Source organism: Condylostylus longicornis, unplaced genomic scaffold, assembly GCF_029603195.1.
Source record: "Condylostylus longicornis isolate FDR11 unplaced genomic scaffold, ASM2960319v2 ptg000116l, whole genome shotgun sequence".
Taxonomy (NCBI): Eukaryota; Metazoa; Arthropoda; class Insecta; order Diptera; family Dolichopodidae; genus Condylostylus; species Condylostylus longicornis.
The window spans coordinates 210,358-226,932 of NW_026578084.1; the positions used below are offsets into that span (position 1 = coordinate 210,358).

Sequence of the window (16,575 nt, forward strand, 5' to 3'; positions counted from 1 at the left end):
AATTTCAACTGATTTTTTTACTTTTTGAAATTTTAAGTATAACTCTATGGAAGACAAGCACATTAACAAATATGATTTGGAAGCCTCAGAGTAAGGGCTTTCTTATTAATATCTACATTAGTTCTAATCTGTTAAGATTTTGAAATCACATGATTTTAAAGTACAAAAAATTTGAAATTTTAACTTTTCATTTTTAAAAAACGTTAATTTCCCAAGTGACACATAACATTGGTGCTTTTAACCTCTAAATTGGTATATGAGTCATCTTTCTAAAAATTAGTGATTAGCCATCTTTCTGGTTTAGTGTATTGAGAAAAATAGTGTACTGGAAATGCTATTTTATACCAAAACTTTTTTCTTCAATGACTTAGAAGAATGTAGAACAACAGTTCAAAATGGTGTCTCCCTTTTTTATGCAAATGTCGAACTTATAAAAAAAATTTTCCTCACATTTACAATAATGAATGGCCCGGATAATATCATTAATTCGTTTATCAAAAACCCCTTATTCTAAAGTTTCCAAATCATATTTGACAATGTGCCTGTTTTACAGGCACGAAGTTTTACTAAAAATTTCAAAAGTAAAAAAGTTAGTCGACCTATTGAGCTGTGAACATCGTCTCCATACAAAAGTTTAGTCTACTCATGAGGGTCTATACACTGGTATGTAGCAGTATGCTTTTGTAACGACATACCCTGTATACAGGGTGATTCAATAAATAGCCCAATATTATATATTATTGTTTAGAAATTTTGTGAACATTCGTTTAAATTCGTGTATTTCGGGAGCCGTTGAGATTTGAAAACTAATTCAAAACAAAAATTTTACCTATTTTTGATGTCCTAATAAGGGATATATAATATTGTAATTTTTACTGAATCACCGTGTATATCTATACATACACAAATACTACATAGTATATATAAAAATTTTCAATTAATAATAAACTTATGTATTTTTAATTGCAGAAATTTAAATCAAAAATTTGGTTACATTTTCAATAAAAAAGGAAACCCAACAAACAAAAATCGAATTTCCTTTTTAGTTTAAAATGAACAATATGGAAATAGCTAAATTGTCAACATCATCATCATCAGGATCAACAGCAACATTACAAACTGCATCGGTAGTAGCAGCAGCAGCAGCTGCTGCAGCAGCAGTTGCCGCATCACAACATCAACATCATTTATTAAAACGTGTTATTAATTCAAATAAAATGCAACAATCGGCGGCAACAAATGCTACATCAGTTGCAGTACCTGCTGCTTCTTCAAATTCAACTGATACAAATAATGCATCATCGTCTCAAATTACAACAAATAATAATATTAATAATATTTTTACTACAACTAATGAGAATTCAACATCTTTATTAATTACATCAAATAAAACAAAAGAAAAATTATCATTAATATCACCGAAATCATCTTCTTTGACACCAGCAGAATTTAATCCAAGTCAATCATCACATACAATTGGATCACCGAAACCAAATCAAGTAAGTTTTATATTTTTCTCAAAATATTCTACATATTAAGCATATAAATAAAATTATTAAGATGTAATTCAAAAATTCCTACTTAATTTCTATGATGCCTAAAAGAAATTGTAATTTCATATGTATTTAAAATGTACTCGTGAATAAAAAAAGCTGGCCATATTGAAAAGCTAAATGCTTCTGTTATTCTGTGTTGAATAAACGATTAAATATAACTACCAAAATATGAAACACGTTAGTAATATAGTATGAGAATAATATTTTGTTCCAAATAAGATCTGCTACCGAATGATCTAATTTAGATGCATAGTGTCAACCAAAAAACTTATGCACTCTCTAATTGTATGTGCGAAAGTTGTCAGTTGCAAGTCGGTTTTACACATAATACACATAAATTCAAATAAAATTCAGCGAAAAACAACACAATATGCCTTCACTGGTAATAACTTGGGACATGCACCGTCGATTACAATATTCCCTATAAGGCTTTTTGATGAGCTCCACTCGATAAAGGTAAATTATTAGTCTTCTAATTTCCCCCTCCATCTACTGTCCCATTTATTTCTTGTTAGTCCATATGTAACGAGACTATAGGTATTAAAATATTGTATATTTCTATATACTATTTGAGTATGTGTGTGGATGTGTGTAACAAATAAATAATAATTTATTATTAGAAATCTTAATTTTTTGTGGTAATGATTTGGGCACATTGAACTCAGGTACATTGTATCAAATATGCAATATTTCTTATCACACGCAATTACAATTATAAAAAAGCAAATGTTTTTCTTTGCCTGTTTTTTTTCCAATACTTGTACGTGTGCACTGCCTTTATAAACAAGAGCAATCAGTACCCTCTTTGATTAATGGCTCAAAAAATCAAATTGAATTGTTAACGTTTCTAATTTTATTTTTTTGTTTTTGTTAATGTTCTCACGTATTTTTTACTAAATTTTGTTTTCTATTTAGCCTTGTTTCTACTTTTATGTACACATATGTGTGCGTGAATAAAAAAACTTTTCATACTTAAGATTTTACAAATAGAAAGTTTTAAAAAGAAGCTAGAAAATAAGACAAATCTTATTCCCGTGGCCATTTTGCAATCATTTTTTGTTTTTTTTTTATTAAAACTTTTGTTTTCAAGTATTTTTTTTGTTCTTTTCTATTTTTTATAAATACTATCCCATGGGTGCAATTCATTTAAAGTGCTTAACAAATCAGGAATGAAATAACGAAAAAAAAATTAAATAGTAATATTAGGCGATTTTTAGGATTGCCAGACAAACGAATAAAAATAAACTAATATATATATAAATTAAATATTTTTATTATTTACAGGTTAGTACTGTCCTATTATATGGTATACCAATTGTATCATTATACATTGAATCACAAGAACGTTTATGTTTAGCTCAAATATCAAATACATTATTAAAACAATTTAGTTATAATGAAATACATAATCGTCGTGTTGCATTAGGTATAACATGTGTTCAATGTACACCAGTTCAATTAGAAATATTACGAAGAGCTGGTGCTATGCCAGTTAGTTCAAGACGTTGCGGTATGATAACAAGACGTGAGGCAGAACGTTTATGTAAATCATTTTTAGGTGATAATTCACCGCCAAGATTACCAGATGATTTTGCATTTAATGTACATCATGAATGTGCATGGGGTTGCCGAGGTTCATTTTTACCATCTAGATATAATTCATCTAGAGCTAAATGTATAAAGTGTAGTTATTGCGGTTTATTCTTTTCACCAAATAAATTTATATTTCATTCACATCGTATTGGTCCAACTGACAAATATATACAACCGGATGCAGCAAATTTTAACTCATGGCGTCGTCATATGAAATTAAGTGGTAATCCAGCTGAAGAAATAATACATGCATGGGAAGATGTTAAAGCAATGTTTAATGGTGGTACAAGAAAACGTTTAATATCAAATGAATCATCATCAATAACATCATCATCAATAATATCATCATCATCATCTTCATCATCAACAAATCATAATAGTAATAATAATAACAGTAATAATAATAATCATAGCTCACATTTACACCACCATCATCCGCATCATCATTCACATCATCACAATAATTTACTTCATCATCATCATCATTCACATAATTCGCATCAACATCAGCAACAACAACAACAAAATCATTTACACAACAATCATCCGTTATTGCAATCAAATAATCCACTACGTATTATATCGGCTGGGTCATCAACACCATCATCATCAATATCACAAAGTGGTCAAACAATATCAATGAAAAGTAATAGTAATAATGATAATGATAACAACAATAATAGCAATAATAATAATAATAACGCTAACACATCATTAATTGATTCATCAAGCTCATCTAAACGTCTTCGTGATTATAATAATGATGCAATATCCTCAAATATTATTCCAATAGTACATCATCCATTGCATCATCATCACCATCATCATCATCAATTAACAAATAATAATAGTAATAATAATAATCATCATCATCACAATTCACAATTTGAATCAATTCAACAATCTCGTCATCTCCACTTACACAGTAGTCATCATAATCAACAACATCATTCAACTAATGATAGCAATAGCAATAATAATAATAACAATAATAATAATAATAATAATAATAACAATAATAATAGCAATAACAATAATTTACATTCAACTCCACATCATCACCATCAACAAAATCATTTACACCATCATTCGACACATATTGAGCCATCTACAATACCATCAATAATTGGGAATGTTGATTTAATTTCTGGTACCGGAAATAATTCTTTAACCTCATCAAATCTAAATACACCACCAACAATTGGTAGTTCAAATACAAATTTAAATAATGCAAGTGGAATTACTGGTAACACTCACAATCATATGACATTACCTAATGATATTGCAATACCATTTTCGAGAAATTTTGTTATGGATTATATGTGGCATGCACAAAACAAATTTCAATTTTCTAATTATTCATTACCGTGGATCAAAAGACCAGGTTAGTTCGTTTTTTTCTCATGTGTGTTTTTTTAGAATTTTTAAAGATAGTGCTGTGATATTAAATATACGGAGTAGGATTTCGCGATTACTGTGCGGATCAAAATACGTTACTGGGATATTGTTTGAAAAGCGAAGGCCTCCTGATCCTACATGCGGAAGGCAGTAACCTTATTTTGCTCCTTACTCCCATATCCCCCATTATATAATATACATATGTACAATATATATTACACATATTTGTTATATACATATCGTCTACATGTTGTACCATTCCCAAGTATCACAATATTTGGGCCCTCCTGGTATCCAAACCCCCTTTTGTACTATCAATTTGCTATAATATACCTCGAGAACTTAATATATTATTTAAAAATTTTAAATATTAATTACATAATTTATTAACTAAATATATTTTTTTTGTATAGGATCACTTTTTAATAGCAATGCAAATAGTGAAAGGGATTTATTAAATTTAAGTGAAACAAATTTTAATGATGAAAAATTACGTTCAAATTCGACTCAAATAAATTGCAACAGTAACAATAATAGTAATAATATAAATAACAATAATAATAATAATGGTAATATTGCAAAAATAAATGATACTATTGTAACTAATTTACAAAAATATAATAATAATAGCATTAATAGCGATTTAATATCAAATTTTTATAAAAAATCAGCCTTTAAACCAGTTCAAAATTCAATAAATCATTATAAAAAATCACTATCGTCAGCTGATGTACTAGCAATTGCAGCAGCTGCATCATTTAATTCAATTACAAATAATACCTGTAATAGTATTAATAATAATATTGATATTTTAAATTCATCATTAGATAATTTTAATACAGTATTAAATCCAAATAATAAAAATACTAATAATAATAATAATCATATACCAAATACTTTTGATGGTAAAATTTTAGCCTTAAAAACTGTTAATAATAACAGTAATAGTAGTAACAATAATAATAATAATAATAATAATAATAATAATAATAATAATAATAATAATAATAATAATAATAATAATAATAATAGCAATAGCAATAGCAGTGATGATGATAAAATAAACAGTATTAATAAAAATAATAATCAAAGCAATAGTAACAAAAATAATAACATTATTAATAGTTATAGTAATAGCAATTATCATAAGAGTATTATAAATGTAATTGATAATACAGATAATAATCAATCTTTTCATTATAATTCAAACGATAATTCAATATCAAACAATGATGATGATTGCGATAACAACAATATTATATCAAATTATAGTAATAAAAATAATAATGCTGGTAGTAATATTAATAATGATCGAAATAAAAATTTTAATAATTATTTTGTAAATAATCGAAATGATAATAACAATAATAATAATGATAATTATAATAATAGCAATAATAACAATAATAATAATAATAATAAAATTAATAAAACAAATAATAATAACGATAATAACAATAATATTAAAACAAATATAATTCGAGATTCATTAATATCACCATATAATATTAAAGAATCATTATCATCAGATGATGAAATGGTTGATATTGAAACAACTGAAGATGAGAATAAACCATTTTTATGTACAACATTATTATTGAATAACACTAATAATATTATTATTAATAACAATAATAAAAATAATAATAATAATAATAACAATAATAATAATAATAATAATGATAATAACGAAAATTATAATAATAATAATAATAATAATAATAATAAATATTCATTATATCAACATGATATAATATCATCACCACCATCATCATCCTTAAATACAACATCATCATTAATTAATAATGATAATATAACAACAAGTAAATTACGTAAACGTAATACTAATAATATAAGTCCATTACATTTTAAAATAACAACAAATTCATCAACAATAGCAACAACAACACCAACAAATTCAATTCAAAATGAGACATCAACAAATAATATTTTAAAAATAACTACAAATAATCATCGAGGAATAGACACAATATCATCAACAACAACAGCAGCAGTACCACCAACAATTACAACTTCAATACCTGATACAAATACCGTTGTGTCAACAACATCTATATTAAATAATAATAATAGTAACAGTAATTTATTGAAAATATCAGCGACGACAACTTCATCAACATCATCAATAATAACATCATCAATGCTGACATCGAAAACATCATCGTTACCAATTAATAATTATAATATTAATTTAAATAATAATAATAGTAATAGTAGTAATAATCATAATGAAAATAATATTAATTATACAGAAAATTTAGTTAATAACAACAATAATAGTAACAATAATAATAATAATAATAGTATAACATCATTTATTGTAAATAATAATGATAAATTAATTACTAACAATAATAAATATATAATGATACCATCATCTTCACCATCGATAACAACAACGACATCTTCAACAGCGTCAGAATCACCAACAATTGAAGTTGATAATTCAAGTGATGATATTACAAAATGGACAAATGATATAATGAAAAAGGAGGTATTTATATTTATATATATATATACATATGTATAAATTAGTATTTAAATAATTTTTTTTAATTCATAGTGCAGTATATTTTTAGTCAATCCCTATATCTTTCCCATCATTGATTGCAGCCCCTCTAAATATGCAATTTTTGTGTCTAATTCGGATTATTGATTTCTATTACTTATTTCTAATTCATTAATTGTTACTCGCTTACTTTTTCTTAATAATTAACCAAATAACTCGGATTTCTCTTACAAATATATACACCCTTATCTCTATTATACACAGTTTCTTGTATATAGCTTCTCATAAATCTAAATGATAGTTGAAGAATAACACTTTATATTTATAAAATTTAATTTAACATAATATGACAATTTTGACTTAACCTGGACTCAACAATTCATCTGACAAAAAATATTTATTTGATTATAAAATAAATTAAGAAAGAAGAAAAGAAAGGTCAACTTCAAACTTCCGTTCTTGTCCTCCTATCAGACAGGTTTTTCAATGTGTTTCATGCATGATATTTTAAATGTCAACTTTTACTCATATTTCATCGTAACTTGTACAAATTTTATATATCCAGATAGTTAATAAATTTGTTTTATAACTATGTATATCTGAAAATGTATGTATTATTTAACACACATATACACAAATTAACAATTTAAAAATTTCTTATTTATATATTGTTAAAATAAAAGGTGTGGCCCAAGCATCAGAAAAGCCCATCAAAACAATACAAAAATCATAACAATAGAAAATAAAATAAAATTGAAATACGTCCTACCACTTCAACACCATGTATATATATATTAATACATATGATTGTACAAAACACACTTAAACTTAAGTAAAACTGGGTGGTTTGAAATTTTTTATTTAAACACACATATGTATACGACTACAATAATATTTCTATATAGCGGTATATGGGGTATGTGTGTGTGAAGTTTTTTGTTATTTTTATATTTATATTTCTTTTGCTTTATAAATATATTGTTAAATATAAATAATAGACTTATATATATACTACATACATATATAAAAAGGGGCACATAATAAATTGTTATTATCTCTTTAATTAAATTAATTTACACCAATTTTGGTAAACAAAAGGAAATAATAAAAAAGAAACAAAAAAACATAGAGAAAAACAAGACAAAAGAAAAAATTTGTAAAAGAATTAAAATTAATTTAATTTTGTAACCATAGATGGGAGTTATATACATATGTTTATATAAATACATATATATGTATATGGGGTTAGTGGAATATAATCAGAAGGATGAAATAGCTTACATAGGTGACGGTAGTTGGTTAACTTTGTAACTAAATGGATTGGACAATATATATGTATATCTTTATTATATAAGTAAGGAAGCATATATTTCAATATATTATATGAATATATAATTTGGTATAAATGCAAAAAAACTACAAACATATATAGGTATAGAACTAACTGACAAGAAAAATATGAAGTCCACTCCCAACCCAATTTTAAATTCGTATTCATATTAAAAAATTTTTGGAAGAAAATGCTTATTAGCTTCATTCTGTTCGTCCGTCCGTCCGTCTGTGTGTCTGTTTACAGAACTTCTACACCCATGAAGAGCGAAAACTGAACTAACTAGAAAGTTTCTTTACTAGAAACTTATTTCTGTAGAAGAAAATTTCTACCCGTCTCGACCCCTTTAGAAGTTATACCTTCCCCTCCCCCACGCCCCCCCCCCCCGCAGTTTTTTGCAAAAGCAAATTGCTTCTTTTATCGCGGCATACTATAGTTTAACTTTAGAAAAACAAAATGCCCGTTAAAATTTACCGTTATCTAAAATCTGTTTTTTCTTAATTTTTATGTCGTTTTTCTTCTAGACCCCAGGTTGTAAAAGTCTAAAATTAGCAGCTTTTAGACACTAATAAATAGTTCATTTCGTTAGAAAAAAATTTTTTTCCATCTCCACCCTCTCTCAAGTTATCGTTCCTTGAAATTTGTAAAATTTGAATTTTTGAAATTTTCGGAATTAATATTTTCGAAACCGCAAGCTTTATCAAATTTCTATAAATGCAGAAAGCTAACGGTAAAATCCATGTCACTAAAAAATATAATTTTTTTTCTTAACTCTTACAATTAATCCTTAAAATCGAATATTATGTTAACCCCTATTTAAATGAATTTTTCCTTTATTTCAAAGACTGCGTGAATCGTTCATCCTAAATATATGCAAGAAATAGTTTCGTATATGAATGAAAATAATTTTAATAGTGTTGGTAGATATAAATAGATTATTTTTAAAAGCAGTATTTTCACTTGTTACGATAAAAATCATTGGTTTGACCCAACTTTATTTATATTATTTACCCAACGGCTACACATAAAAGATTATTTTAACCCTTATAGGTAATGACATGCCTTATCTCATATTCGTTCGGTTTTACTTCATTCCTGAAATAATATTTGCGCTGCATTTAGCAACTACTCACTATACATATTGGTTTTATTCGAATACAGAATGTGCATAAATTTCTTAAAAACATCCCTAGTGACTCAAATATTATACATCAGATTATATTTGAATGTGTTGGGGCTTCATAACTTTAAAACAACAACAAAACGGTTAAGCTTTTTATGTTTTAAAAACAAAAAAAAAGAGGACGTGAAATTACGAGTATAGAGTAAAATTGTGAGGAGAAAAATTAAATTGGTTTACTTTTAACTTTCCACTCATTTTATTTCTAATAATTTAGTGTGCGAAATTTTTGTTCTTTTTTTTGTTTCTTTATCATCAAAAAGAAAATTGATTGAAAGAAAAATCCTTAAAGAGGATTAAATGTATGTTTGTAGATAAACATTATTAAACTTATACATAAAACATCCTTTTTAATTTGTCATGTTTATAGATTTCGTTATGGTTAAAGTTTATATAACAGTTTGTATAAAAGAAACATGCATATAACATAAATATGTAAATTTAACAAAAGAAAAATGGTTTTACAATGAGTAATTTTTCAATTAACTTTTATAAATTAATTACAAATTAGAGGAGGAGAATTTGAATGAGAAGAAATTAGGAATAAAAATTGTATACAAATATATAAGTATATGTAAATATGTATGTATATATTTTGTTTTTAAATTAAAAATAATAAAGATGTAGTCGATCAAAGTCTTTGATTTGTAAAAAAAACTCTGAAATGTATTTTGTTAATTTATATTTAGAACTTGGTATTTAATATGAGAAAATTTTTAGGTCTCTTATTAATGAAAATAACCTTTTTTTGTTGTATAACATTTTAACTTTTTACAAAAAGTACACAAATTTTGAAGTTGTTTTGTTCTGCAAATTAACTTAAGGCTATTATAATTCTTATATTGTTAGTTGTTTCTTTAATTTCAAAATATCTCTCTTAAGTATATATGCTTACTGCAATTATCAATTTATGATATATGTACATATTATATTATTGTTTTGGGAAAAATATTTAAAAATTAAATTTATTCATTATTTATTTATCATAAGAACCTAATACCTACCTTAAAAACTTACTTTACTCTAACATATCTTAAACCACACTACCCTATAAATATTACACGTCTTGTTGAGGCATCAATACCATAGTTCAGCTATTATATACGCAACAAAAACATGTATCTTTTCTGTTTTTTTTTATTAAGTATCCTTAGGCTTTGCAGCCACCAATGATTTTTTTAATTCTTATTGAGAATATACATATCAAATCTTAAATCAGAATTCAATATATTTCTTGGATCAAAGTCAATAACCTTGTTTGTGACCCTTCTATTACATATAATAAAACCGAGAACATACGTTTGGTTTTAAATAAAACCATTTGAATCTAAATATGAAAAATGTTCGGATTCAATGAAACTCGTGTTCATAATCTCTTTAATATATTCCTCATGCTGATAATATATGTGCGATATTATCAAACAATCTATCAATATCAAACAATCTGTTAATGCCGCATTAAAAGCTTTTTCGTATTTTATAAAGCAAGTCCCAATACCCTCTTTTTTGTTTATATAACACGTAATACCATAGAGACTAATTCGTTTATAACATGAATTGAGCAAGGCTTATACCTAAAATCGAATTAATCTTTATGTTGCCATTTATCTGTAATTATTTGGATATGTTGGATCTTTTATACCCGTACGAACGTATCGTCTCCTTCTGATGGGTGCCATACAACTTCAAAAGTTATTTGACTATATCTCTGGAACTATAAAAGCTGTGATATTGAAATTTCACACAAACAAATATATTTTTGTAAGGCCAATGTGTTTGATAAAAGTCGTTAAATTGCTTGTAAATTGTGATAAAACAAGTAATACAATTTAATACTATTCTAATAAAATAAAATATTTATTTATTATCTTACGAAATTATTAAAAATTGAGCAATATCAAAGCTACCGCGTGTATAAAAGAAAAATTGCTCCGAAAATTAACAAAAAATTAATTTGAATGATTGAAAGAAATTCGATAGTCTAATTCGACTAGTTTCGATAGTCGTTAGGTATAACGACTTTAGTGAGTTGTAAATGGGAGACTAGAATACCAAAAAATTTTATTTTTTATTCTACAGAAATTAATGTCTAATATCACTAAGATCTAGAGGGAGAAATAGAAACTATTATAAAGACACATTGTCTTCGAAATAACTTCACAGAAAACTCAAGAATTTTAAAATAATATTAAATAAAAAAATTAAAATAACTAACATAATCTTTTCTATTGCAGTCAACATATTATGTGTGATAGACCAAATCCTGGGAAGTATCAGAAGAAACTATACACACATGAGTAATGGATTATTCAATGGAACATACGTTATTTTATGTGAAATACTTCAGTATATACATCTAATTACAAACTATTATGGAATTTATTATAAATACATATGTAATCACAAACATATTATATATTTATACATAAATGTTATTGAAAATAAACCTAAAATTTAAATTATATAATTATATAAGAACATGAATATACTATGACTTCAATTCCGCTATAGTACCGGTATTAAGATTACGAAATTCAGCAATTATAACCCATATTAACTGCGGATTGTGTATGTTAATATCAAGTACTAGTAGCAAATTTTGAAGTTACAGAAATTTATATATTATTTTTAAACTTCAATATACATATATTTAACTCATACATATTATACAAATTCGTATGTATTACAAAAAAAAAACAATTAAAATAATATATTAGAAGTTAATAAATTAATTGAGAGAAAAATAAAAATAAACTGAATTCTATCAAATAACAAGAAAAAAGTATGTGCTTTAGCGGCGGTTTATATATGCCGCTACATTTAATAGAATATAAAAATAGTGCAACTCTGAACGCCTTATTGTACACTTAAGTACTTGTACGAGTATTGTGTTCATGAATAGTACGAAGCAATAATACATTCATATTGTAATTTAGCTACTGTACATTTCATGTACAAATTGTATAGGTGAGTTTCTATTAATAGACCTACATAATGATACACAAAGGTTTGGATTGGAGAAGGCTTTGTGCTGGTATTTTTGCGAATGTCACGAAGATGTTTGATATGGTAAACCACAAAGTTCTCCTTGACAAAATGTATGCGATGGGTTTATGTGGTATCAAATTTGAGTAGTTTAAATCGTATCTGGGGAACAGATCACAATGTGTAAATTCTCGCAGCAGCCCTAAACTCATTAATTTAGGTATACCACAGCGATCAGTTTTGGCACCGATCCATTTCCTATTTTATGTTAATTCTTTTTTTAAACAAAATTTTGGGAGTAGTTTAACGACTTTTCCACGACGAAGTCGCCGTTTCTTACTCTTGCGACAACCCATTGGAACTAATCTGTGATATAATTAATAGCGATAAGACCAAGTTGACGTTTTTTAATTTGAACCTGCATGATCCTCCCGATTTTAACTCCATTTTTCATTTCTTTGAATGTAAAAGACTCGTTTTAGATAACCACAAAATATTCAGTTATGGCTCCCGTTGTTTCTTTATTGGCATAATGGAAAATTTCAAATACCTTGATGTAGTTATAGACAGCAATATGAGTTGAATAAAACATGCTAATGTGCTTAAGTCCTATTTTTGCTCTTCGCTAAGAAGACTTCGGTCGTAGGTTGTTTTGAAAATCTTTTATCATAGTGGATTTAACTCTAAGCTGCAACACGGAATAGTTTGTTGGGGTGGGCCTTGTCAAAATAGAACTTGGTCTTTACTTGTGTTGTAAAAGTGTGTTGTTAGAGCGATGTGTAACAGGAATAAAGGCTTTCCAAGTATGGAGTTATTTAGGAATTTGGGAATTCTCCCTCTTAGGCATATGTTCTATTACAAAGTATTCAAGGTATTATTTATGATCTTTTGTTAATGTTGCTTTTTTAGTACTACCAGCTATCGCGTTTCGTATAATCTTATTTATTGTCGTCTTTTTAACTGACTTCCGGAATCGAATCAGCCTTTTTTTTGTTTTTATTTCTCGATGCTATTTAAATGTTAATAATCTATTAGCAAACAAATAATGTATAGCATCTGTTACATATAAGATGTATATTTTACATATAAGAGTTCTACATAAGTTTTCGAACTACAGCCGATTGAAAAAAAGGTACCAGATTTTTCCTACACATAAATAAATGGTTATAACTTCGAAACCGTCCGACATACAGTAACTATCGGAAACTTGTTTTACAGTCAATTGATAGTTCTTTATTTCAAATCTTACAATCAATTTGATTTGAGCCATAGCTTTCGAGATAAAAGTCGTCAAAATCAGAATTTTTGATGTTTTTTTTAAATTTTTTTCAAAAAAATTTAAAACTTATGCGAAACATCCTGTATAAGGTTATTATGGTTCGCGTTTTCTCTAAACGAATGTCATTTTTCTCGAATTCTGCTAAATGTTATTAAAGTTCGAAAAAAATTTCAAAACTAGGCAAATGGAAATTATATATGACTAAAGCAATTTTAAAAACTTTGTTGTTGTTTTGAGTTGATAGCTTATATTATTTTAAGACTTTATGAAGGCCATTGTGAAAAAAAGGTAAAAAATTTATATTAAAATAATTTATAATTTTTAAAATTAAGTAGTTAAAAAGACTTTTTTTTGATAAATAATATCTATGTAATCTATATTGCATGTAATTAACCTATTTTCTTTTATGGCAAAACAAAGGTAACGTTTGTATAAATTTTTAGTTTAAAATATAAATCGGGAGCAGTTCACAAAATTAGAAGTACTAATGAAAAGCATCTGAATGTAGCTCGTGGTAGAATTAAATACGGTCTTATTCAAACTATATTGAAGGAATGCGGGTGAACTTTTCTGTGCTGTAGGGTCTTCAATGGACCCATGGATAGATAGTAAGCGCTCATATATTTCTTAAGAAAATAAAAATGGGTCAAACCAGTGGTTTTTTCTTCTACAGAAATAAAGTTTCTAGTAAAAATCTATGTACATATAAAATTTCAGTTTTCTTTCTTCATTGACGGACGGACAGAGTGAAACTAATAAGCACTTTTTTTCAAAAATTTTTCTCTAAAAATTAAACCAACATAAAGTACACTCCTATTTATAACATTGTGTACATTTATGTCAAATTGATAAGGTCAAATTTTATGTTTTACCAAATTTTAATTTAAAAAGTGGTTTTTTAAGGTTGTATTCTTGGTTACCGCTAAGCCGGTAGGCATATTAGTTTTTTTAAACATTGTATTTTAATTTTTTTTTTATTATATTTCAAAACAGCTTTCTATCAGTCAAACATAGTGGTACTTTACATACGTGTTCTGTTTTGTTAGGCCTTCGAACTGCAGAGCGCACGTGTCCTTAATGCCCCATAAATGGTAATACTGGCTATGATTGGATCAAACCTTTTTTAGATAAAACATTTAATTTATTCGAAACATTCGAACTTTGGAATAAATCTAACTTTTTCTTTTCTTTTTTTTCAACCCTTCAGATCAGCCAACTCAGATCTTCGATTTTTTTTACAGAATTTTAGTTTAAGTTACTAAATATTAAAAATCTTTTGTGGTACAGAAAATATAGCAATAAAACTCATTTCTATCTCAAAATTTTAACGACCCTAATAATAGTAAAAAGAAAAAAAATTTCCACTATTTTTAATTTTTATTGTTTCTAAGTGCTATAATTATCAACTATGATTATTTTTTGATTAAAATTTTTATTAATAATAATAATATAATAATAATAATCAACCTACTAACACAAAACATTATTATACTAAAACAACGCCATGCTAAGGTAAAGATGGCGTTGCTTCTGTACAGTTATTGGAAAATAAAACGAATTTCATTTGCAAAAATTTATCAAACATTAAATTATTCAATTAAGTATTTTTACCGCCATCTGTTGAAGTAGAGTAAAAACAATAAACATAACCAAGAAGTGGGGAACATTTTTGTATGCAGAAATTCAAATTGCGGTGCACCATTTGTCATTGAGGGAAATGGATACTTCATTTTGGTTTTACAGCTCCGATTTTCCAGAAATAGCACATCAAGTGAGAATAGTTAGTTAACATTTAAGACAAAAAATTAAAATTTGCTGTCAAAAAATTTGTTTAATAATGCGATACTATTTTTACAGTTAGTTTTATAGCTACAACTGCATGCTAAGATTTTTAAGATATACGCAGAACACGACTTCGTTTTGAATATAGTACCCTAATTTAAGTTGTAAGTTAAAAATGCGAAAGCATACTGTATTTTCAAAAACACCTTTCCACATACATTTTTTTCCGTTTTTGAAATTTAAAAAAAAAACATGTAAGTTTAGTATGTTAAAATGTTTAAATATGTACCTATATTACTTAAAAGTAGACAAGAAATTTTCCAACACCGACCGGAAAATTTCCCTTTCAAAATTAAATATTTTTTTCCCTTTGAAAAAAATATCAAAGATAAGTAACTATAGCAAGTTTCTACATTAATTTAAATTATAATATTTGAACAAGTACTGAATGGCAGTCCTTCTAGTAGTAATAATTGACACTATCCTGAACAGGGTTTGAAATCTAAATGTGCATTCCGTCAATACGCCGCATTGTACATGGATACGGATGCGAGCGACTAAATTCAAAGTTTTCAAATGTTTTTCGTTTATCTTCTGCGCTAGACGAAAAATAAATAACTCTGCTTTTTAATTTATTGACGATTTTGATTGTTTTAATGAAAAGACTACATATTGAACACAGCCTATATTAAAGCGGTCGCTTATTTCACGGAAACTGTTTTTATAACTTAGTTTCCAAATTGTCAAATATAAACAACATTTTAATCAATATGCATACTTTTTCTTAATTTAAAGCGAATTTAACATTTCTTTGAGTTTCTAAAATATAACAAGCATTTTGTTTAAAAACAAAACGTTTCAAAAAACATTTCTAGAATTACTTTTTTTATTCAAAAACATACATACCTTGAAAGTTGTCCTGGACATAAGGTAATGACTAAA

The 16,575-nt window shown here is 26.4% G+C and overlaps 1 protein-coding gene across 1 annotated transcript; it reads left to right on the forward strand.

The window, feature by feature from the left end:
- The first annotated feature begins 1,096 nt into the window (after positions 1-1,096).
- Positions 1,097-5,470, forward strand: LOC129614708 (probable cyclin-dependent serine/threonine-protein kinase DDB_G0292550). The gene is made up of 6 exons (XM_055529548.1): positions 1,097-1,499; positions 2,841-3,801; positions 3,881-3,941; positions 4,175-4,533; positions 4,961-5,277; positions 5,465-5,470. Exons 1-6 carry the CDS (start codon positions 1,218-1,220, stop codon positions 5,468-5,470), a joined length of 1,986 nt encoding a protein of 661 aa, XP_055385523.1. The 5' UTR covers positions 1,097-1,217.
- The last annotated feature ends 11,105 nt before the right edge of the window (positions 5,471-16,575 follow it).